The sequence below is a fragment of the Malaya genurostris genome, chromosome 3 (assembly GCF_030247185.1).
Source record: "Malaya genurostris strain Urasoe2022 chromosome 3, Malgen_1.1, whole genome shotgun sequence".
NCBI classification, from domain to species: Eukaryota; Metazoa; Arthropoda; class Insecta; order Diptera; family Culicidae; genus Malaya; species Malaya genurostris.
In genome coordinates, this window is record NC_080572.1 from 288,649,490 (window position 1) to 288,676,345 (window position 26,856).

A 26,856-nucleotide genomic window follows, 5' to 3' on the forward strand; every position below is an offset into this window, starting at 1 on the left:
CCATAAATGCGTCGAAAACCAAATACATGAGAGGAAGAGGCTCTAGATAAGAAACACCACGCCTCCCACCACGAATATTGATAGACGGTGACGATATCGAGGTGATTGATGAGTTCGTGTATTTGGGCTCACTGGTGACCGCCGATAATGACACCAGCAGAGAAATTCATAGACGTATTTTGGCAGGGAATCGTGCGTACTTTGGACTCAGAAAAACCCTCCGATCGAGAAAAGACCGGTTGTTCGTAACCGTTCATACATTTCAAATTTCAAAATTCTAAGAAAACTTATATTAAATTGTGAAACTTTGGTATTACGAAATTCTGTCTAGTTTTTGAATAACTGATCAAAAATGCGACGCGCGCATTTCACAACATTTCACCTTAAATTATATGTTTAACTCGAACATGATACCTTGTAAGAAAATGTGTTCGACCCAAACGTGGGGATTGTGAAATGAGCGTGTATTTCCATTGGAAAGATAGACTGAAGTTTTTATGCACGGAATATATATAGGTTTATAGATCCACTTATGCTTATGACAGACATGTGATATCGGAATCACTGTAAACCGTGAAATCACATGTCTGTCACCCTAAATCACGGTGGTATCACGCGAGCATCATGATACAACGGTGATTTCCGTACTACGGTCATTTATCGTTGTACTGTGCAAAATCACATCACTGTTTACTGCTACCAGCACCATTGACGAGCGATGGTAAACTCACGAAACAATATTTCCTTCTCTGAGTATCAAAAAATAAACAACCTTCATTTTATTTTGAAAAAAAAAACTGTAAAATGCTAACCAGCAGCATAAAACTTATACACTTCATCAACCTTTTAGCTTATTTTCAAAAAACAGTCAAACCAAGAAATGTTCATAAATTTGGTGATGTTTTTAAATACAAATAAGGAAAACAATATATTCATATTTGTATATATTCATAAATCAGCACTTTTGAGTTATTGTTTTCTATTCAATAACAAGTAAATTTATTGTTGAAATGGATTTAGAACACATAATAATTCATATTTTGAATGCACATGTGGTAATAATTAACGATAAATATCCAATACATCAATAAACCAGTTGTGTAGTCACAACTTTAAACTCCTCAAAATCCTAATAAAACCATTATGAGATTATATTCCAGCCTAGCAGACCATTGTGCATAAGCGTTATGAAGTTTTAAAATCAGCTTTTTGATAAACATAATATTTTTTATAAAAATTTCGTGATGAATAAACTGCATTTTTTGGAATATGTGTGTGCCATGCCGTTTTTATTGGTTTCATAATAAGAATATCTTAGATTTATTTACTATTTTGAGATTCAATGTTAAAAGTTGATGCGCTCTTATTTTTATTGTGAATATGCGGGTGAAAAGGAAATTATTAATGAATAACTTGAAATTTTGGCGGATTTTGCAAAATTCGGCATGATTTACAAACAAAATTTGGTGATTAATCACTTTTGCGGTACAAATCAGCTTCGTTGCATAAAAAATAGTGCTGGTGTTCCGAACATTAGTTCTAAAAGCCTTTCATACTTCCTCCATTTTCTATTTTTATTTGATTTTACGGTAGAACATCAAAATTGTGGACATCAAATTTTCTCTAAGGCAAATTACATTTAAATAATGAAGGTAAAAATCATGTATCCCAGAACGAACGTGTCATAAATGTACCTTAAAACCTTAAAATTTGATATGAGTGAAATTGCCATCCGAAGAACACTCACACACAAAATTAGTTTTAATTCAGAGAGGCATTGATTATATATGTCATTAATCAGTTACTAGGAATACACTTCAAACCGCGAAAATTTTGGTTTCTATATTATTGATCGTCGGAGCTGGAAAATTAAGTTTTGAGTTGTTTCGTTCCACTGTATATTCTTTCTGAGCGCAAAACATGTCTGTCACGTCATCGTTGTACGCGTACAGCGTTGTATAGAAATCATTGTACGGAAATCATATGCCTGTCGGTGGTATTACAGGGATACAGGGTTGTAAACCATGCGATGAAAAAATTGCAAAAAATAGGCTCCGGTGTTTCAAAATACTAATAAATAGATACATGCACCCAAACCACCGTTTACGAACACTTTTCCTACGTTACCACTTTTAACGTAACTCTTTTTACGAACCAAATCCCAAATAAATTTGGTTTACGAACCAACATCGTGAAAAGAGGTTTCTGTAAACCATGAAAACAATTTCCGGCTCATTTTAAATTCATGGAAACTAGTACAATATGGGAATTTTTAAAAAGGTATTTGACAAGTAGATTCCGGTAAATGACGTTTGAGGTATTTTGGAAAACGAAGATGGCTACTTCCGGTTTATAAATACTCCTTAAAAAGCCTTAAAATATATGGTATTTTCGGAACTTATTCGATGAATTGGTGCCGGAAAACAATGTTTAGGGACGTTCCAAAATCCAAGATGGCGACTTCCGGGTTATGGATGAAAACCCGTACGATATGGGTATTTTCAAAACGGATTTGATCAGTAGATGCCGTTGAACAAGATAGACTCCAAGTCTATCCAAAATTCAAAATAGCGACTTCCGATTGATTGGTATTCTTTGAATATGGTTATTTTCCAAAGGAATTGGGTATTTTCGGAACGGATACGATGACTAGATATTAGAAAAGGATATTTATGTTTGTTCCGAAATACAATATGGCAACTTTCCTTGAAAACCCTCACAATATGGTTATACTCAGAACGGATTTGATTAGCAGGAGCCGGAAAATTATGTTTGAGGTCATTTTGAAATCCAATTCGATGACTTCCGGTTTATAGATATTTCCTAAAAACCCTTACAATATGGGAATGTTCTTGCACCTACTCTTCACTTGCGTTCCGAAAATTGTCATATGATTGCGGGTTTCCACATTTATTACACAAAACATTTTTTACGCGCCAAATCCCAAATAATGTAAACTTTTTAACGAATCAAATCCCAGATAAAGACCCTATTTTCAACACCAATCTTTCTCATTTATTTCAAATGTTCGTACATTTTCGAGTTCCCACGCCTACTACGTGTCGCAACGAAATTCTAGGTCAATAAACGGTAATCGAGAAAACAGTATTCGTTAGTGTAAATTTGATGTATCTTTCTGTACCTAGCGGATGTAATAAAAGTTTCATTCGATGGGTACTCGCTAGGAACCGAACACAAAACTGTTCCAGGATTCGAAGTGTGCTTAACCGTGCTGTTACAGCAGTCTACTTCATGCTGAACCCGATAGTACCTGCCCAGGGGAAGCAGATTTTGCATATCAGCAGGGGTACAATGGTATGTATTGCTTTTCTTCTTTTTAGCATACAAATGATTGCAGGACGCGTTCCATTTGACCCACGTTCGTTCTCCTGCTAGAAGTAAGTCGTTCCAATTATCGAGCTATGCCTTCGCTGGTGGTTCCCCGGTTCACATCGTCAGCACAATCCGGAGAGTCGCCGTCATTCACGGACGGTTGAGCTCCCGGAACGCTGGGAGATCCGAGATAAAATGTTAAAATTTGACCGGAACACAAATCAATAATTTTTCGGTGTTTTGTTTTGAAGGTAAAGTAGGTCACAGATTTATCAATGATTTGTCCTATAATAAATTGACTGAATTGCAATGCTATCCGATTCCCATCGGGGTATTATTCCGAGATTGAACATGTCGACCGTTCGTTCGGAGCAATTCGGTCGAGGTTCATTGCTATTTCATTTCGGACAAGAACAAGGTAAGATTTATGTACCGATTCTCTAAGCCGCACGAACATATCGGAGCACTAGAAGTGAGGAATAAAATGTGACAGTACGGTTTGCTGTAGTGCGGTAAGAAAATCAATGAAGCAAATTTCGGATTACCAAACATAAGCAAGTACTAACTGATACCGACATATGCAAGCTTGGGATGAAACACCACGTGCATTGGACTTTAGAAATCAAAAACATTGCTAAAATGCTTACATAACAAACAACAATACATAAGTCCTCTTGAACTATACAGAGCCCAAATTCACACTTCGCCCGACATGAATTCCGTCCAGCAAAGCTCACATCAATCACACGTTCGTTCTAGTGAAATGAACAGAACCGACAGACTGACCGGCCTGAGAATAGCCACCACTACCGAAAGTTAGGTCCGATGTGCTCCGGTCAGTTCGTCTGAATGAGCATCGAAGTGAGCACAGTCCAAGGCTGTAGCTTTGTCAATCCGTTGCCAAATCCAATTTCCTTCACTTTGTCCGCATTCAGGTGAAGATTTGATCTATGCTTTTTTTTGTCGAGATACGAACAATGAGAAGAAAAATCGAAACTGATGTTTTTAATTAATTTTGCATGCCGTTACCAAGATATATGTATCTGATAGTCAAGAGCGAATTATTCAATGATGTGTGTAAACTCGGAACATTGAAGCATTGTTTGTTTCGAATATTAAACTCAGAGTAGAAAAACCTTACATAATCGTCAATATTTTAAAACTGATCTCAAATTCGAAGATAAACTGAACAAATTCGGAACATTAATATATTGTACACAAATGAGCACCTTAGCTTTCAATCGTATTGGAATAGAAGGCGACGACAATTCGGTTCATGCATCGTTCAAAATGATACCATTAATTTTCTACTCTGCTATCATAGATTGCTTTGGTTTTGCGTTGTCAAGCAGAATTGCATTTGTCGTTCTCGCTTGATACCAAACCTAACCCAGTTTACACCCTAACTGCTGTCAAACTGTTTGTTTGAAGCTAGTTTCGAACCTAGTTTCAACGTTGTTGAACTGAAAATCGAGTCAGTTTCGAGCCTGATTTCTATATCAGGTTTGCTCAAACCCCCGTTGCTAAGTGCGAAATCAAAACAGTTTGATAAAACTACCCTGGGTCAGTTTCAGTTTTCTCAAGCGAAAACCACAATTGTTTCAGTGATTGGAAAGGAAAATTCGAAGAATCAATGATCCAATGTTTTTCAACGACGATCGAAATAAGTGTTGATCCACTTTGAAATTCAACATTTAGGGCAACGACTCCAACAGTCATCACATATACGAAAACCATTAGTTAGAGAGGGAGAGAGATTTCAGATTTCACTTTGATTAACGGTTTTCGTATATGAGATGACTGCAGGAGCTGAAATGAATGGGGGAATCGTTACTTGTTGAGCATTTTTTAAGATAAAATTCTTCTAATGAATTTTTTTCGTGAATACGACTTACTTTACTAGGGGGTGTCTTTTCAAAATTAGCCATATGGAAGAATGGGCAGAACTTAATTGTGAATATCTCGACTTGTTATAACGGTAGCAACATAATGCTTCCACTATTTCATCAAAAATATGATCAGGAATTTAGGATAATGTTTTGAACAGTGTGAGATAACCACAAACAACTCAAAAATAAAGTTTTCTCAAAATTTTAAAATAAAGCGGAAAACTCTTTACTTTCGCTTGGGTTGTTTGCGCAAGGACGACGATTTTGAGGTAGTCAGGCACATATCTTCAACTGAATGCGTATAAAAGGGGAACCGTGGTGAAAATCGATCATTTCTTTTCGTGCGTTCGATGGTAGCAGACGTCGTGGGAGTTAAACCTTCAACCAGCAGCGACGGAGAGTGCACCTTCTGCGTGGTTAAAATCTCAAACGCTCAGGTCGCAACTCTCATTCGCTTGCTGGCCATCAAGGCGAGAAGGCTGCCATCGCGAGAGTTAAACCATCAACCAGAAGCGACAGAGAGAGCACCTTCTGCGTGGTTAAAACCTCAAACGCTCAGGTAGCAACTCTCATTCGCTTGCTGGCCATCAAGGCGAGAAGGCTGCCATCGCGAGAGTTAAACCATCAACCAGCAGCGACGGAGAGTGCACCTTCTGCGTGGGTAAAACCTCAAATGCTCAGGTGCGTGCTGAAACTGGATTCTGGAACTGTATTCCGGAACTAATTTGAGTTTCGAAATTGCTGTTATTGAAACTGGATTCTGAGTCTGTTATTGGTTCTAAATTTAGTTCTTGAACTCAGGATCCAGTTCTTTATTCCAGACTTCTTCTATTCGGTTCTTTTTAGAACCATAATAATACTCCTAAAGAATTATGCGGAAATTTACTTTACTGTACTCTATACAACTCATTCTGGTAGTCATGGCGAAAAATCTTCTTCAAGGTTCAGAGCTTAGTTCTGGAATATAGGTTTAGAATTCAGAGTTTGCGTGCTGAACTAACTCAACTCGTCACTCTTCATCACGAACGCTTTCATAAAAAGTTCTTTTCAGAGTCAGCATTTTTTTATTATAAAGAACTATACTGCTTATTTCATAATATTTAATTGCGTTTCAGAATGTTTAATGTAACTAATTTGTAATTTAGTCTAGGCGCATCGTTTAAATTTCTAGTAATGAAAGAGGGGAAAGTTGCACAATTCAAACTATCGATCTACTACCAATTCGAATTCGGAAGCATAAATAAAGCGTGTCATATTCGTATTCACGACATCCAGTTATGTCTCTGACATTACACACCCGTACTTTTTTTTCGTGAATACGACTTACTTTACTAGGGGGTGTCTTTTCAAAATTAGCCATGTGGAAGAATGGGCAGAACTTAATTGTGAATATCTCGACTTGTTATAACGGTAGCAACATAATTCTTCCACCATTTCATCAAAAATATGATCAGGAATTTAGGATAATGTTTTGAACAGTGTGAGATAACCACACACAACTCAAAAAATAAGTTTTCTCAAACTTTGAAAACAACGCGGAAAACTCTTTACTTTTGCTTGGCTTTTTCGCGCAAGGAAGACGATTTTGAAGTAGTCAGGCACATATCTTCAGCTTACTGCGTATAAAAGCAGAACCGTGGTCGAAAATCGATCACTTGATTCATCTGGAGAAGGGCTCCATCACCATGAGTCAACAGAAAACGATTAAATCGTTATTTCACATAATCATCGAATGGCAAAAGTATAAACCGGTACATCGGGATGTCACACAGTGCACGAACTGTTTGAACTACGGCCATGGAGCGAGGAATTGCCACATGAAAAGTCGGTGCGGGAAATGTGCCGAACCACACAATACCAACGATTGCCTTCTAGATGACATCGCTGTAAAATGTGTGAACTGTGATGGCGACCATCCATCTACTAGCAAATCGTGTCCCAAACGTGCTGAGTTCACAAAAATTCGACAACAGGCGTCCCGTAAACAATCAACGCGCAAGAATGTTCCACAGAAGGATGAAATTAATTTCCCACGGCTCCCACCGAAGAGGGATATTCCAAATTTGCCGCCACTTCCTCACAGCAATCCAAAAAATTCTGCCTCTGGATCACAAAAAGTTTCTTCCTCCAAAGTCCCTCCTGGCTGGGGCAATAATCAACCACAAGCAAAGGATGACTCTGGTGATTTATTCTCTGCTGATCAACTGATCGTCATTTTTGAAACAATGACAACAAAACTACGAAACTGCAGAACGCGGTTAGATCAAATCAACACCTTAGGCAAATTAATCATCGAATATGCAATATGATTGCTCACTCAGGAGCAAAACTGCTGAGTCATCCGACTTTCTTCAAGAGAAGATTGCCGATATTGCTATTTTAACTGAAACTCATCTTAAACCTGAAATTTCTATTTTTATTTCCAATTACAGGATTCACAGGCTCGACAGGACAACTACCAGAGGAGGGGGAGTTGCCATTGCCATTAAACGATCCATTCAGCACAGGCTTCTGTCAGCCTTTAAATTGCAACTCATAGAAGCCATCGGAATTGAGATTACAACGACGATGGGACCCATCATCATCATTGCAGCGTACTGCCCCAAACAAACCAATCTTCGAGATGGTACGTGTGCATCATTGAAGCGAGATCTGGCTATGCTCACTCGACGACAGAACAAATTCATCATTCGTACTTGCCGAAGATTACGAAGCTGGACAGTACAACATCCTCGGTCCGGATCAACCAACGCGACTTTCCAGATCGGGAGTTCATTCCATTTTGCATATATTTATCAGCAACATCGCCATAGACAGCTCTCCGGTTGTCTTCAACGAGCTCTCTTCCGACCACTTTCCAGTAATATTAACGTTGGGATCTATCTATCATCGCACCGACTGGGTCCAATTTCAACAAATCGCCGACCAACTTATTAATATCGATTTGCCACTTGATTCCCCGATGGAAATCGATGCAGCCATATCTTCCTTCCAGCATTCAATCACAGTCGCTCGTGATAGGACGGTTCCAGTACAACATATACCGAGTTCCTCTCTTCAAATTGACAGTGTCACAAAAAAACTCATCCGACTTCGAAATATCTACCGGAGGCAGTATCAACGAACCGGCATTCTAGATAAGAAGACTTCTTATAACAACTTAACTAGGATTCCTGGATTTCTGAGCTTCGCAACAGGAACTTCCAGCAAAAGCTTCGAAAAATTCTCCCACATTCAAAGCCCTTCTGGTCCTTAACAAAGGTGCTTAAGAAAAAACCGAAGCCTATTCCTCCCCTGATGTCACCCCAGGACGCAGCTGAAGGAATACCTTTAATCACACCAGTAGAGAAGGCAAATGCGCTAGGCCAGCAGTTTGTGTGTTCTCACAATTCAGGACTCAACATTGTTAGTCCACATGAAAGAGCCGTTGCTGATAGCGTAGCTGAGGTTGACCAATCAGACAGCTTGGTTCCTGAGGAAAGTAGAGTCACTGCGAATGAGCTGATGGCTATTGTGAAAAAATCCAAAAATATGAAGGCCCCCGGTTTCGACAACACATTCAACATTGAGCTGAAACATTTGAGTATTCGCTCATTTGTCTTCTTAGCTAAAATTTTTAACAGGTGCTGGGAGCTTGGTTACTTCCCTTCAAAGTGGAAGTTAGCTAAAGTTATCCCAGTTTTGAAACCCGGGAAAGATCCTTCCTTTTCCAAGAGCTATCGGCCCATCAGCTTACTCTCTGCCCTATCCAAGCTGTTTGAAAAGTCAATACAAAGGCGAATTCTTGATTCCGCAGATGAACATGGTTATTTTGTGTCGAGTAGTTAAATTTATCTAAAACTGTGGCTCATTTCAAAGTTTTACGGATAGAAAGTCATTTGGGTTTATTTTGCACTGGAAATAATTTTAACTAAAGAATAATATTAGATATTTTCTTTGCAAGATTATTTCCAGTGTCGGAAAACAACAACAATGCAATGCTTTCGAACAGGGTTATTTTTGACAACATCAAATTAACAGCTCAAGTGTCAGATTTTAAACAAAAGTTAAAATTAACCGCGAAATGGTTCATAGCCTAAGAAATGTTTTCAAAAATACCTCTTCACCGACATATTTCTCAATATTTTTCCAGAAAAAAAAAACAAAATGTTGTTCGAATGATGCTTTTTATCATGCAAAACATTTGAAATTATTTTGGTGAGCGAAACTTTTGGAAAATATTCGCAAAAATGATGATTTTTTTTATCGTTTACACCCTTCAAAACAATATTGAGGATAATGCATTGTTCAATTCTCGCTCCAGTTTTTTTAATTTTGGTGAGTGACAATGCAATTAAAAAAAAAATTAGAGGGTTGTATTCAAGACACAACCGAGCACAATAACATTAAAAATGAAACTTTTCTAGGGTCTTCATAATAAATACAAAAATAAAGATGATAATGATGATGATACACTAAACTTCACCACACTTCAAAGTTACTCGAAAGCTCAATTTTATATACAAACAACCTAAAGATTTAAACCTGAACAAATGAAACTATTTTATTTTATGATTATAATTTTCGAGAAACGTACAAACTTTTTTATTTGATTTGATTTATATCGTTTATTTACCCCCAGTTTTAACCTAATAATGGTCGTTCACTGGGTGGACTTTTTAATTTTATAAACAGTTAATCGATCCAAGAGAATGTTGTACCAGTAATCTCAGCAATGGTGTAATTTTATTAATCCTTCAAAATCGTCGATAATCTTCGGAAAGTGTCGGTAAATAATATGGTAACAATACGAGAAAGAAAACATGTGAAACAGTCCGCATAACATATTAAGTTACTTATTTTCGCTTTGGCATATTAGGAATATACCGAATGGATACGCATCAAAATTCAGAAATTTTGTTCATATCGTAACTTGATGTTATTATCGCATGAATGAACATTGTCATAGTTACAACGCGTGTGGCTATCAGACGCTTATTGTTTTGATAATAAATAATAATTAAACTGATACTGGCGGTTAACCAAATTCTATGAGGGTTCCTATTCAAACGATACATGTAAAATCGCAGGTGAACTTACCTTGAGTTTATCTTTGATACTATACGATATTGCATCTAATTGTACTGTCTATGTGAGCCTGTGGAACTCAATTATACTACTAAACCGAAGAGACCGCTTTTAGATAAGTTTCAGAATTTAATTTTGAATCTTTTGAAGCGTTTAATTCCTGGTGGGACAACAACTTGTTCAGTAACATTGTCACGTTTTGTTCGTATGAGAATGGAGATTTAGGTATGCAAACCGATCCGTTGACAAATTGAAACATTTTTAAGCTTACAATATTGAAGCTTTGGAATCATTTAAATTAGGAAAATCCATCAACAAATCATCGAGGAACAAGCGCTGCAAATTAGATCCGAAAAATCTATTGCCGATAATTCTAAATTGGCCTGATAGTTACCAGAGAACCAAAATAAAATACTCAATTCAAACCAATTTTTCAATGGGATGCAATTGCGGCGACATTGTTGGAGTTCAAAAAGTTATGTATTTCACACATAAAGTCCGCTTTGTAAGCAAATATTTAGTTAGTTAGTTAAATTTTTTTAGATTTTTTATTTTTTTACGTATTACGAAGATTGTATTTTTTTGTTTATATATATTATTGTGAGACGTATCAAGTTACTATGTTCGGTATGATGATGATGGATTTTTAGTTTGTTTGAGAGTTAAAAATAATGAGCAGTCTACAAACGTTTGAGCCTCGCGCGCGAAGCAGGTAGTGACTATTTGGAAAGCGAACAGGACTGGCCGAAGAGCCTTAGCATTCAGTGTGTTAAGTTTGCTCTTGACCTTGATCGCAAGGTTGGATAATAATTTAAGGAATAGATTCGGGAAACTAATTGGGATCGACAGTTGTTGATGGAATTGGGCTTGGCTCTGCTCATCCGCAGTCTCGTTACTCCATCGTAGCTGATGTGTGTAGCGATGAACTGGTCCGGCGGGAAGGGCAAGGTGAATTACTGTCTGATACTGGTAAAGATATCGGGTTCGATTCCTGATGTGATCAAGGATCTTCCCGGGTTGGAAATTTTCTTGATTAACCCTGGATAGTAAATCCGAGATATTTGAATGTTATTTTGTGGTCAGTCGTTCTTTTGAAGAAGAATCTATACCTGCTAGATTAATCAGATCGTTTTCTTTTGTTTACTGGTTAAGATATGTGCAAAAATATTAATTATCATTTAGATAACTCGTTCTGCTCACACCTTTGTAGGGGTATGAGGTGGGACCATCATCATCATCATCATCAAATATTCAAATGACGTTGTCTCATAAGTTTAAGTTAAATGTTTCCGAATCGTTTGTTTGGTGAATTATATAAATCCATCAACAAATGACTGAGTTATAAGCGTTCAAAATTATGACAGAAAAATATTATGCGATTAGTTTTGCATGTTTTAATTCGACACCCAGCCTCGGGAAGCGAAGTGTAAGGCATTTTTAATGGCAAAATCGACCAACAATTTGCTTTACATGGGATATTTCAAAAGAACCGATAACCACGCTGATTCGGTTCTTCAATAGCTAGATGATATATAAGATATTCAATCGAACACGAAGGTTGTGCAGACAGCAGGAAATTTCACCAACATATAATGCAAAAGCGACAATCCAGCAAGTGAACGCATATACAATCCAGTCATCAGCTCACTGGACGGGCTACTTGTTTCATTCGCAGTCAAACATCAACTAGGCAAAGAAATATTGTGCAGCCTATATTTATAGATTTCTCTTCATACTACGCAGAACGATGCGGTGTTTTTATGCATGACGCAAAGCCTCCTATGCCGAACAAGAAGTTGACGTCATTTTGTAGAACAGGGATTGGTGGATGAAAACATAGGTCGATTCCAACAATTTTTTCAATAGTATGCTATTGAAATACTGAAAAGACGTCGTCATACATGTTTAAGTTAAAAGTTTCCGAATCGATTGGTTGTTAAATTATAACAATCCATCAACAAATGACCGAGTTATTAACGTTCAAAATTATGACACAAAAAGGTTACGCGACAATTTTTGAAACTTTTAATTGACACCCGGCCCCGTATAGTGAAGAGTAAGGCATTTTTAATGCCAAAAACAAGCGAAAATTTTGCGATCTAAAACTATTATATTTCTTGTCTAAAGAGGAAATTATTATTGCTGTCATTAAACAGGCAGTCATTGCTGAATGAATAAGGCACTAACCCCTTATGAACTTTATTTAAAACTTAGAACCATTCGAATTGTTACTTGGGTATATGTTATATGTACAAAACATGAAACACTACAAGCGATATTCCTTTTAGTTTGTTTGTTGACGTAGGACTACGAAACTGTTCTCAAAATCACCGTTAATTTCTGTTTTGAACGTTTAGGTAGCAATTATCTTTTGTGTTTCTCATAAAATTGTTTGCATCACGACGAAATATACTTTCAATAGTTTCCTTCAGAATTTTGAATTTCCGTATAAGTACCATTAGTTTGTTTAGGTTAGTTTTGAAATGTTCTTGGTCCGAAAAATTCATCTCGAAACGAAAGACGTTTTTGTAAGAGCGCTAGTACGAACAAGTCGATTCGATTTGGATGCGTAATGTCACCCCTGATAAACATTATGATTAACTCGGCAGTTCATGATTTATTTTTGGGTATTTGTGCCTAGCTAATACTATGTTAACTCTACGAGTTCGAACGAGTTTTAACTCTTATTTCATGTTTTAAGCGAAATAACATGTTTTCCTTTCGCGTTATTTCATATTCAGAATCATCACATTAAAACACGTTCTCCCTAAATAACGCATGATATAATCATCAGTCAAGCACATCCCTGCTAGCATTTTCCGTCATTTGTCAACCACACGCTTAAAAAAAGGTTACTCAAAAATGCAGAGTGGCAAGTGACCGGGAAAATCGGGAAAACCGGGAAAAAGTCGGGAATTTCAGTGAAAAACCGAGAAAAATATTACTAGCTCACCTATGAGTAACAGTTGTTAGCATAATGATTTTTTCAACAATTGAAAAGACAATACCCAAGTTTGCGTTTGAGCGAAATGTTCAGTACAAGTGTTGAAATAACTTATTGGCAGTTTTAAATCAAACAAGAAGCATCAGATTTTTTTTTAGTTGTTATCAATAACAGCATAATGAAAGCTCATTTTGAAAAATAAGGATAATTTGGATGCTTCTGTTGGATTTTTTTTTATTTTTGAATAAGTATTCAACACACTTGCAAAATTCATGGCGAAATCTCAGGGCAACATAGGAAAAATTTTTAATAAAATTATTGAACATTTTTAGGAGCCTCCATGTTTTAATACCGTTTTCGTTTTTGAACCTAGACGCGGGCGACTCTGACTCCGAATAAAACGAACACGTGGTACGCGCCCTACTCACTACAACAACTCATGAAAAAAAGAAAAAATAAACAAACTTGCATGGATGCGTGGTGCGACCGAGAAAATTTTCAGAGCGAAACTACGCGATTGGAGTCCGATCTAGAGCGACCGCAGGTTGCTAAAACAAATATATCAAACGTTGTTTGGGCGACTCTGGGTCAGCTTTCGGGCTGCTCTGATCAATAAACGAAAACGGTATAAGTTTCATCATAATTTGTCTCAGTAATGTCATCTTTAGGTAATACTTGTGTTATGCTTATATTTCTGTGAGATGTCAAAAGGACTCGCAAGATTGGAAGAGTTGTCGACTTTGATCTTATTCACCGTTTACAGGAAGTATTTGAGTTCCTTTTTGAGAGTTGAAACTGGTTTCTGAGGACTAGTATAGAATCTTAGAAATATTTAGAAAATGGATTGATTTGTTCAGTGAATCTATGTTTAAATTTCTTTTAAAGGTCCTCAATTATTCCAGAGCAGTATCACAAGAACGTTGATATTGATGTAGATAAAGGTGAATTGAATTTAGTTTGAGCTTTTGGAACTTCAATAAGGTAATGATTTAAATTATATACGGCCATATCTATTTTTCCCAAAACAATTTCAGGGCTTACATTCGATAGTATTCTAGTCGATTAGTTCTAAGCTGGTAGAATGTATAACTAATTGAGCTAATCATTGCTTAATTTGAGACCCTGAATGTTATTGATTGATCTGCTAGAATCATATCAATTGTAGAAAAATTGACAATTGGCTCCGAGCCGGTGACACACTCCTGAACCATAGCAGCGACGTCCTCCTCGGTCACATGTGGAGCAATTCGGGAAAGGTACAGCCAGAATTTGTCCACTGGCTTCGGTACGGTATCCACCGCTTTGACAGCGTCACTGATCTTGCGTGTAAAGTAACGTAGGCCTAACGCAGTAAAGCTGACGTAGGCCTTCCACTAGGAATAGCCTTGTAGCCAGTATCGCGTGGACGTTTACCAGTGAGCCGATTTGACGCTGACTTTGCAGCCGACGAAGTATTGAACTGGTCAGACAACGCTTGTAGTGCACAATTTGTCTTGCCCAGATCAAGTTTAAACTCCTTCAGACAGTCGTTGACACAATCCGAGACCGTTGAAACAAGATTCACCGTGGTTAAGGATGAATTCCGTGCTTTCAGTTGGTCCAGTGTTGAAATGCAGTCGTTGCAAAACCTTGGTTCGATCTGGTCCATCCGATGCATTTAGTGTGGGCCGTGTGCTCACAAAACTGACATTTGAAGAAATCCAGGCTTTTCACCGACTTAGAGCAATGAACGCAAGATGAATCCATTTTGCAGACTTTATTGGCTCTTGTCGCTCACAAAAAAAAGTGATCAGTCTTTGTATGTGCTATCTTCGTACTCAGTCAGACAGAGTGTAGCTATTGACATACAGATGTCGCGACGTAATCCGATTTCACCGGGACCGCGAAGATGGTGTCAATAAAAACAGCTGTAATGCCACAAACCGATCAAGTAACACTCACTGAAAACAGTTAATACCGGAATGTAGACACAAAACATTACTATTTCACGACTGCTTTCGATGTTTAGAGTGATTTTCGCACGACCAACAACCAATAAGAATCGTATTTCACAGAAAAAACAAAGAAAAAGTATCGAGCTCACGCGCGCAGTAAATAATACCATGCAGTGTTGCCGAAAAAACTGTTAGAATCCTATTAGGAAAAAACAGATCGATATATTGTGCATTTTAACTGCTATCACTTGATTTATTTGCCCATCAACGCATTGAAATCGTAAACATTATTTATTGACTAACAGACACATTAGAAAAAAATTGGTGTTTTAAAAGAGCAAGTCGTGGCAGCCGAACGGTTTTGCGAAATCTTCTAATACATCTAATGATTTTTATTTCAATTCAATTACATGAAAATTTAAAATTTTTGGTCTGACAGGACTTTGTTAATAATTGGTTTTATGGTTTTCATCACAATCACAGCATGATAATTCATCTGATGGTATCGTTCATTGAACAGATGTGCTTGTAAGCGACGTACTTTTAACAGTATAGTTCCATATAACAATTTATTGTACCATGGCCGAAGCCCTGGCAATGACGATATTATATTAGATTCGCTGTGCCATCATCAGTGTTTGTTATTGCCGATAATTTGACAGAAAGTGGCTCGATATTGCTCTACATTGTATACAACATTTTCAATCTGGTAGCAGATGCTACAAGAACTCGATGTCTCTCTATGCATGCACCGTGAGAGAACTCACTCCACTTCATACTCTGAGTATTTCGCAGCCCTTAACAAAATATGTACAGTCCGGCAACCATCGGCGAGGAATGTGAGGAATTTACCAAGAGAGAATCGCAAGTTGATAATTATCGCAGATAATTCGACTTGATTCTCTTACTAGGTCACAATATACAATATTTAAAAACCCTGGTCTGGAGCATTCGCAGCAATTTTCAAAGATACAACTTATACAAAGGTTATATGCACATAGTTAGAATACGAGGGTAAATAAACGATATAATAATAATAATAGTTAGAATATGCGGCAATAGTAAAATGATTCTATCGCAGTTATCCACTGCCCGTATAGAATCGATTGCAAAACGAGAATAAGCGACCGTTTGTTGCTTCAGAGAGAATCCCCACAACAGCGAGCTAACCTTCGACTCTCAGACAGGTCATCGAGAGAAATTCGCTTTCGCACTGGTGTCCATTCTATGTTATATGAACCATGACGGTGTTTTGTTGCTGAGATGATATCCGTCTCTCTTTGATGGCACTGATTGAATCGTGTGAAGAGTTGATAGAGAGCGTTCTTTGATACGATGGAACTGAGATTTTCACTTTCACTTCCGGAAGAAGCGAAGAAAAAAAAATGTACAAAATGATTTGAAGTTGCAAGCATAGATTGTTGTTGTTTTTTTCTGAGTGCCAGCGTCCGTTTTTGGGATTGTTGTTCCTTATTGATTTATTTTCTGTCATATGTAAACAAAAAATAAATAAAAACAGTCATGTGCTCTCGGAAGAAATCGGTTACGTGTAACCAAAACCCCTGAATGACTTGAAAAAGGCTTTTTACTTTTCCTATATGCACATGTTATAATGAATATTTTCTATTTATACATAGAAATGCCTGGAAAGTATGAGAAACCTCAATTAGCGGGCCTCTTACAATGATCCTTTTTGGACATGGGATATCTGTTTAAAGTATGAATTAAAAAATATTCAAAAAAAAATAGACAGGAGCGATTTGAGCCTATTCCAAAAACCGGGAATTTTTATCTAAAAAACCGGGAAAACCGGAAAATTGAAATCGGCAAGTCACTTGCCACCCTGAAAATTAATAAGATCCCATTCATCTACAGAAAAAAGTGGTAAAACTCTAATTTAGAGTAATTCTTTAGTCACTCAAATTAAAATTCTTCCACTGGAAACGATGTTTGGGTAAAATCTTCTCATTTACTTAAAGTGCCAAAAATAGAGTAATTAGCACTCAAATTTTGAATGAAATTTTATTTCACATAAACTAAATTTACGAAAAAATAGCTCTTTTTCTGAGTGTGTTACTTAATATTTTAATACAATACACCAGGGGTTCCTAAACTATTTTGGGTCATGGACCCCTTTACTAAAATTAACCTAGGGCTTAGACCCCCATCAATACATTACTATGAAAAGGTTTGCTTTTCTTGTTTATTAATATTGATGTAAAATACTTACCAATTTCTGCGGATGGTCAAATAAACACAACTTTTTAGCGTAAATATTTCAAATAACAACTTGTATCAAACAATAGGGGAACGATTTCTAGACCTCGTTGACCCCCATAGTCAGTTTTCGTTAACGTCGACCCCCGAAAAAGGGATATCGACCCCAAGGGGTCTATATCGACCACTTTGGGAACCCCTGAAATACACTCAGAAAGAGAGTAATTTTGGTATATGTGGAAAAAAAATTCACTCAAAATTTGAGTGCTAATTACTCTATTTTTGGATTGAGCACAAGAATCGAAATGAGGTCTATTAAAAGAAAACACATTTCGATCATTACTTATTACTTTCATAAGTGCTTTATGATAACAGTTGTAAAATGTAAGTGTAATACTGAAAAACAATGTCCACCTCCTTCCTTCGTTAAAACACGACCATTTTTATCTGCTATCTCACAACTTTGTAACCATATTTTCTATAGTCAGTGTCCAGAATTAGAATCAGAGCGTCACGACAACGACGACGACTATGACGACAAGACTTCTTGTCACAAGTGTCTTAGCCGGGCCCAATAAAAAGAGATGTGAATAATTCCTCAGCCCACTTCAATCCGTTCCAGTCGCACTGTCAGCAGTATGAAGTGTGAAGAGCTCTTATTGAAGAAAAGAGTAAGATGCACCTATCTACGCCTCAAGAGGTAAGACTTTTCTTCTGACACTGCTAGTCAAAGACGAAACATAACTTATGCTATACAGCGGAAACGACGTTTGAACCTTCATAGCAGCGGAAAATGTTGACAGCTGTAAGTAATTTTACTGCCATCACAGTAGCATTGAAATTTGTGCGGGTCGCAGTCGCATTTCGTGTATAAATCGAGTGTTCATTGATGATCATTTGACACCTACTGTGATAATCAAGAAATGCAATGTTGTTTACATACCGGTCGCTTAGTCGAATAAAAACAGTAAAGATATTATACTGCCGTCATTAATGGCAATGCATTAACCTACTCTATCATGTAATAAAGTTCAATTAAACAACACATCCGCAATGCATTTTGTTTTGTCCTCTGCACTAGATGAGCAATCAGTAATTCTAGTCGTACTTACCTGTGCTACTTTTTCACCCATATTTATTGTTTGTCTTGTTCCCTGAAAATATTTCGCGGATCCATTATCCTAGGGAAGATGATAGGAAGAAGAAGAGATAAGAAATATTAAAACTCAGTACAATCTAAATCGAACAATCGAACCAACCTTAGTTTTAGTAGAATCTGAAGGCACATTCGAAAGTGATGAACTGGTCCGAGGTTCGCGGGTCGAGTTCTGCTTTAATGGCACTGCTTTGTAGCGTTGTAGATCGCTCTCAGACGACACGTACGGGAAGTATTGTCGCACGTGGTGGCTTTTGGGTCCTACGGTGAATCCGTCACAGACAGGACGATATTCACGTGCGTGTGAGAAACGGAACACAGTTTTAACGTTGAACGTGCTTTGATTGATGGGCGGTAGATTTTTTTTTTTTTGAAATCATTTATTGGCAAAACACAGTTATTATCAGAAGACGAATCTCCGATTGTGGCTATTTACAACATGAATCTACCAGTTAGAGGGATAGAGTTACGACAAATTCACGCAAAGGTTCAAGCATTATGAGCGAAACGATGTATACAGTGTTCATAGAGAGGGTGATGGAAAGTAGAGGTGCTAAATGCATCGCGATTAAATTGATTGCTAGCGGTAAGGAAAATTGATTACACTACCTGAGCATGCCATGGAACTACCTCATGAATCATTCGGTGGGAATTGTTTTTTTTTTGGTTGCCGCCGCAAATGCGCCTACTAGATCTTGGGAAGCCTACAGTTCAAGTTTGTTAATATTTTCTTCAGTATAAAAATAAACCTTCCATAACGGTTGACACAATACGATTCGATCATCGATTCTACCTTGCCTGGACTCATTCAAAGTATGAGCAGCTATTTCGGGAACAGAATGGGTCAATTCATGGAAATCAATAATTCTTGATGCAATCAATTAGCACAATTAAACGGCTCCTGCAGGGCTTGGGTGCACGATGACTCACGCTCACTTGTTGTGTAATATGGTAAATATTTTGCCCTGACAATTGAAACATTCGACAGCGTTCGCATTTGTTCACTATCGCCCGCCCCGAGTAATACAATTAGCCTGCATATTGCAATCCAAAATGACTTCATTTCCTAATTGTGAACAATGGTCATGATACGATAACATCATCCCACAAGTGCAGTTCGAAATCAATTCCGAACGAAATTCCGATTGGGTGAAAAACTGTAATACTGAATTCCATGTGGAATTCCGCGTACCAATACCGGAGCAATGCAGTGAAAATACCAATTGAGTGAGAAAAAGTGAGCTGAATAAGTCAAGTCAATTACGCCATTTTGTTACACTGCAACTAGAGGAATGGACGAAGCCAACGAAGTAGGCCTTGGGTTGGTTTTCAGCAAATTTCAAGAGCTTGTGATGGAATTTCATATCGTTCTCAATTAAGAAAACAGAAACTTAGCTACTGAGCTCATCAGTGATTAACAATTATCCAGAAATCAGCAAATATGTTTGCCAAAATTTTGAAATATGTGCTAGCTGTTGCCGAAATTCGGCTAGATAACTGTTATTTACCATCTACATTTTCGTTTTTTTTTTACTTTTTGCTTTGGCGGTAATAACTGACGTTTGTCAAAATTAAGATTACCGGGACACTCAACGATTCTATCTTTCGCCGAGATGATTACCAAGTACTCGGCGGTGAGAATCTCGACAATTAGTAAGTGTGCAAGTAATAAGATGCATAAGTACCCGTAATCTACCCAAGTAGACCACAAGTAAACAGTTTTTATACCCATCATTCACCCTTGTAGATTTTCGAAGACTATTTCGCATACCATCATGTTAACACTAAACTAATGACGGCTTCTCGTCTTAAGGAGCTAGACTCTTTGCAAACGTATGAGCAATGTCAACAATGTGTGCGTAAAAACAAATTCCGGCGCTTCTTTTCCTGTTTTCAATGAAATAAATCTTCCATATGGTTGAAAAATAAACCAATCAGTTCATTCTGCTTAAAATTGCAATTCAAGAAAAGCGAAAATCTTAGTCTAATACTCTTCCGTTTTCCTTTAAACTGCTCGAGAAAAATTATTTCAGTTTCAGCTTTCTTCCACTAACACATTTGATTAGCAGCAAACACATTCCTATATAGATTTTTATAACCATCTATAAGTAAACCCGTAAAATAGGAACCTTTAATTTAACACTCGAAAGGCAAGGGATATGGAATGTTGTCGTAAAACTATTTATTTTTCCGGAAAACTGCTTGGGTAACAGACAATATTTAGTTTTGTTTATTTTGTGTAGCGCAATCTAATACAAATGCATTGAATCAGTGTTGTTTTTTTTTCTTTATTAGGGAACTAAAATCTACATTCATAAAATGTAAGCAATTTTCCATCAAACGTTGGTGGAAAATTGATCATAATTGATATTTCATCCAAAAAGTCAGGCTTAACATAAAATTGTTTGAAACTCAATCATTCAAGCCACTTTGATAAACTGGTTGCACTGCATATATGAATACATAGATCTATGACATACGTACCAAATAAAATGTACGTAATACACAAATTACCAATGCAAGTTAACTTGGTTTACTCAGTTCGTGCTCGCATCTCACACGATGCACTCGAAAATCATTTACGTTCGAAACAACAGAAACAAAGACAATACAGTACAGTGAACAATAGAGTGTACGGAATGGTCAAATACGATTTAACAAAGCCGGAATCTTGGCCTACAAGACCAAATTCAATTTGTATAGATTTCAAGCGTTGCAAAGTTAGACCAGCAGCAAATGAAATTGAAATCTTACTTAAAGAACGAATGCATCTAGACGCTAATAATGTAACTGAGATTCAATTCAACAAGGCGTCTAACTGCGTGTACATTATGTTTAAATGTGAAAGAGATGCAATTGCATTCGCTTCGGTTAACAATGAGGTGCACAGCGTTGAGTGTGATAACATTAAATACAAAATCCCTGTGCACATGGTGGACAATGCCATAGAAGTACGCGTGCATGACCTCTCCCCGCAGGTCACCGATCAGTACGTTCGGGAGAATATGTCGCAGTACGGTGAAGTCCTTTCCATCGAAAGGGAAGTATGGCGGAATTTTTTCCCCGGTATCCGGAATGGCGTGCGAGTGGTACGTATGCATCTACGTAAGGTAATTTCATCTTACATCATTTGTGGTCAAGGTGGGACACATCCATGTAAAACGCTGATTACCTATGAAAATCAGCTGATTACATGTCAGTTTTGTGAACAACCTGCACACTACGGTAAACCTTGCACCGAAACTGCGAAAAGGACATCTTCAACCAAAGACAAGGTCAACCGTTCAACAATGGAAACTAGTGAGCGCAGTACTCCTGTTTCACCATCAAACCAATCAGCAACTGCAACCAATGTACAGCAACGAGCTAAAGACTGCGAACATCAAGGAAAACGAAAAGAAGACGTAAATCAACAACAAAACCACCGATGCGACAATGGATGACAAGACGAGTCACCAACAAAGTGCCCCTCAACCCTCGCAGGAGGGAAATGGAAGCTCCTCTCCTCCTAGAAAAAGAGTGACAACGAGATCCACTTCAAAAAATGCATTATTTAAAAAATCGGCTAATTCGGCCACGTAAAGCTTGTACGCAAATAGGCCTGAATAAAAATACCTTTCAAATAAAACTTGGTTTACTCTTGATCCTTAAGCCTATTCTTCAAAACGACACTAGATACACACAAATCAAAAAGGTCGTACACACTATTGAAAACATTACACATTGCCCTAATCGGTTCGTTCTGACCATACTCCGTTCTTCGTAAGTCGAGTCGCAAAAAAATCCGCGCTCTTAGCGTTCTTCTTAATAGAGATTTGCGAGATAATCTCAGTATGAGTATATTTCGTCGTTTGTCTAGTGTGGCCATGTCGAGCAAACGACAGCGTTCAATGTATGGTGGAAGCTCTGACGGATTACGCCATGGCAGAGATCTAAGAGCAAAACGTAGGAATCGTGATTGTACTGCTTCAATTCTATTGATCCAAACACTGGCGTAAGGACACCAAATATGCACTGAGGCTTCAAGGGTAGACCATACTAATGTGTTATATAACGCTCGCAAGCAGTAAGGATCAGCTAACTCTTTCGCGATTCCCAGTTTCTATTTGCCTGAGCAATTAGATGCGAGTAGTAATGTCTGAAGGAGAACTGAGAATCAAGAAGCACACCCAGATCTTTGAAAACAGTTACTCTTTCAAGTGTTTCCCCAGCAATAGTGTAGTTCCAGACTATCGGCCTTTTCTTACGTGTGAAAGAAATCACAGAGCATTTGGACACATTTAAAGTTAAGAGATTGAGATTGCACCATTCACAAAAATTGTTTAGGTGCTGCTGAAGTTCCATGCAATCAGCTGTCGATTGCACAACAAGAATCAGTTTCAAATCGTCCGCATACATAAGTCTGCATCCTGATGGTGGAATCACAAAAGAAATGTCATTAAAAAATAATGAAAACAGCAATGATCCGAGATTGTTTCCTTGAGGAACACCTGATTCGTTAATGAAGTTGTGTGACTCGACATTTCCTAGCTTCTCTGTTAAAACTCGGCCTACGAGATATGGATTAAGCCACTGAGAGAAACTAGACGCTGCACCTAGACGCTCCAGTTTCGCAATCAAGAGCGTATGATCTACACGGATAGATATTTATAAAATCTCTAAATGTTGGATAGCTCAATAGCACACAAAATACGAAAAATATAACACAGTTATTTTCATTAAATTTCTTCGAAATTTACAGTTAATGTTCTTAGCTCAGGGCTGTGAATTTCGCATTCAGATGATGATGAATTTTCAAATACAGAATTTACTCCACAAGAAGCCTTGGAAATTTTACCGAGACTTCTCAGATCTCGGGAAAAATACATAAAATACCAGAAACTGTGCAATGATTTCACAATCAGTGTTATTTAAATCTGCATTTTTTTCAGAAGAAAATTCTGTAAATCTGTTTCGGGGGATCAAAAACCTGCATTGAAAAGATGTATATGGACGTAATAAGAAACCCTAATTTAAAGAAACCAAAACTTTTTTTTTCTCTTTATGTGTTTTCATATGCAGGGTAGTTTAATTGGTAAAACCATTTCCCCGGTTAGGAGTTAGCTACGGGTTCGAGTCCCGTTTCTGCGGTAACATTTTCGCGGTTTTCATTACATCATTGTGTTGATATGTCAATTTTCCAGTCTGTTATCCTCGTTAGGTACTGATCATATTAAAACTAGCTCAAGACAGACGGCTCTACGTCTTAACAAAGACTAAAAACAAATCGTTGGATTTCAAAAATGTTTTGTCAAGTTTTTAAGTCGATCGAAGCAGAAATCTTGGGCCTGTGTGCCGAACTCTTCTTCTTCGCAGTATAAGATAAGCAAAAATAAAAGCCCATAACTTTGTTACGTAAGGCTTGAAAATTTCACATAATATTCCTGAAATGTTTTACTATTATAAAATCTAAAGAAAAAAATACATTATTTTTCAAATGTGTTAGACCCTACCCGCCCCTTATTAAGGTATGGTGACAACTTCAAAACGCAAGAACCAGTTTTTGTATTTTTGGACATAAAGAATGTCCCAGAAAGTATGGACGCAACCAAAAACCGCTGCCATCTCGCAATGGTTCAGAATATGTCAATTTTTATGGCTGCGTCCTGTTGTTTACACTCTTCTCTAACCACTTGTGCAGTTGTTTATTCGTTTTCATTAGTTTGTTTCGAAATACGTGGAGTTTCAGCAGAACAAAGTCGAAAAATTGTGTACAAATGGTGCACAGAACGCGGACTGTCACTGAGAAAGATAGCAAAAATGGAAGGAGTAAGTGAAAAAGCCGTGCGAAATGCAATCAGGAAGTTCGTTGAGGATAACACCTTTGAGGATAAATAGAAAACGGGTCGAAGAAAAAGGTCCTGCTAACCCTCAGTTGGATAAACGTATACTGAAGGCGTTCGATCAAAAGAAGGAGGTTTCAGTTCGGGATGTGGAAAAAAAAGTGGACACTTTGAAGTCAAAAGTTCTTCGTGCTGAAGAACGTTTGAATCTTCGAACCTATAAGAAACAGAAACAACCAAAACGTAGTCGAAAACAAGAAGCATCGATCAGGGCGAGGGTTCGAAAGCTGTACAATACGATTCTTGCTGAATTTTGAACTGCATAATCATGGACGACGAAACCTACGTGAAACTCGATTACAAATCCTTGCCGGGACCACAATATTATACGGTGCGAGAAGGGCAAGTGTTAAACCAGTCAGGGACATCGATTGAAGTCGAAAACATTGGTCAGAAAGCTATGGTCTGGCAAGCAATTTGTAGCTGCGGTAAGATTTCGATACCCTCCATCACCACTGCTTCAATGAACAGCGAAATATACATCAAGGAATGTTTACAAAAACGACTTCTACCCATGATTCGAAACCACAAGGATCCTGTTGTATTCTGGCCGGATCCTGCTTCTTGCCACTACTCGAAATGAACGGTAGAATGGTATACTACCAAAAATGTCACTTTCGTCCCAAAAGACATGAATCCACCAAATTGCCCACAACTTCGACCAAATAAGGAATTTTGGGCATTAACGAAGCACATCTTAGGAAACTCGGCAGCTGAAACCATTCAACAGTTCGAAAAAGATTGGAAAAAGGTATCAAAACTTGTCGCCAAGAAGTCTGTACGAAATTTAATGAGGAACGTTCGCAAGAAGGTGCGCCAGCTAGTCTACAATGGCTAAGTAGCAAATGTTGAGAATGATATTTTGTTGTTGTAGTCTAATATTATCGGTATATCGAATAAAATTTGAATATCTAACACTTATGAATTATTTACAGCGAAATCAAAGTGCGTCCATACTTTCTGGGACAGTCTTTACGACCTTGAAATTCTTGCCACTCTCTTGTTTTACAAAAAATGGGAGATGAAAATTTATTTTCAAAAACCCCTACTTCTAGTCGAAATGTCGATTCTTTTCAAATTATATGAATTTCGTCATTGATCCCATGTTAAGGACACTTGCTACACACTCTCCTCCCTGAAAATGTCCTAATGATCATCTCTGAAGAGCAATAAGTATCTGTACCAATTTTGATAGCAATCCGTTAAGTAGTTCCGGAGTTATGCCGTTTTAAACATTACACCCATCCCTTTTTAAAGGCACTTGCTACAACCACCCTCCATATAATCATATCTAATGTATGCAAAATGTTTCTACGGTCTTAAAAAAAGTATCGATTCTCGTCAAATTAAACAAATGTTTTCATGACCCCCCTGTGGAGGACACTTACTAGGCTCCCTCACTTATTAAAATCTAAAACAAGACCTGACAACTGGCTTCTTATTTTTCCTTCCGAATCATCCTTCTCGTCATTTTCTATCTGTAGAATGAATACCAAACCAATTGACTATAGTGTAGCCATATTAACAGATTTTTAATAACTTTATGCTAAGAAAAAAGTATTTATTAAATTTAAATTTTTAGATTCGATTTTTGAATGGAAATAAACATGAAAAATGTTTTGGTGAATGCATTTTTGCCTTTCTCTATAGAAAGGTATTAGAATTGCTGGAAAAACCGACTTTCGAACGGAGCCTCGGAGACCCATAGTGTTATATACCATTCGACTCAGTTCGACGAGATTGGAAAATGTCTGTGTGTGCACTTTTCGAAGATATTTGAACGCGCTCAATTTTCTCAGAGATGGCTGAACCGATTTTAACAAACTTGGGCTCCTTTGAAAGCTACTGTCGGGCCATTGATCAAGTTCAAAGATCAAATGGCTGTGACTTTTGGTTCCGGAGATATAATGGTATAAGTGACGTAACCGACAAAACACGTTGTTTTTTATCGCTCTAATGTATATAAGGGTGCTAATATTTTGGGATCACCTCTAATTTCGTAAAGCGCTACTGTTCAAAAGTTTAAGCACCTCGAAAAAAGTCCTCATGCAAAATTTGAACTAAATCGGACATGGGTAAGAGGTGCTGCCTGCGAATGGTAAATGGGGATAATTCATCAATTTTGTATGGAACCATAAGTCCTTTAATTTAAATTTTTGGTTTTTGTAGTTCGATTTGGCTTTGAGAAACGATTCGAAACTAGAACCGGAATTCTAAAATCGGTGTAGCCGAAATCAGTTAAATTCACCTGAGGAGTGTGTAGACATCTTCGAGAAATTGTAGTGCGAATTAAAATATTTGGGTATCTTCCGAATCGAAAACTGAATACCGCTTAAATTGAAATAAATTTATTTGGTGATCGACAATCCAAGTATTACACCTGATTAATATATGTGAAATGGACCTTTTTTTACTAATCACCCTGTATCTCCTA

General features: G+C 37.5%; 1 protein-coding gene across 5 annotated transcripts in view; it reads right to left on the reverse strand.

Moving 5' to 3' along the window:
* Positions 1–26,856, reverse strand: part of LOC131438976 (potassium voltage-gated channel subfamily H member 6) — a 422,022-nt gene that overhangs the window by 218,262 nt on the left and 176,904 nt on the right. For all 5 annotated transcript variants that reach the window (XM_058609420.1, XM_058609424.1, XM_058609419.1 and 2 more), the window contains 2 exons: positions 18,644–18,801; positions 18,497–18,565 (listed from right to left, as the gene is read on the reverse strand). In XM_058609420.1, coding sequence (XP_058465403.1) covers positions 18,497–18,565; positions 18,644–18,801 — 227 coding nt within the window. The remainder of the gene's footprint in view (positions 1–18,496; positions 18,566–18,643; positions 18,802–26,856) is intronic.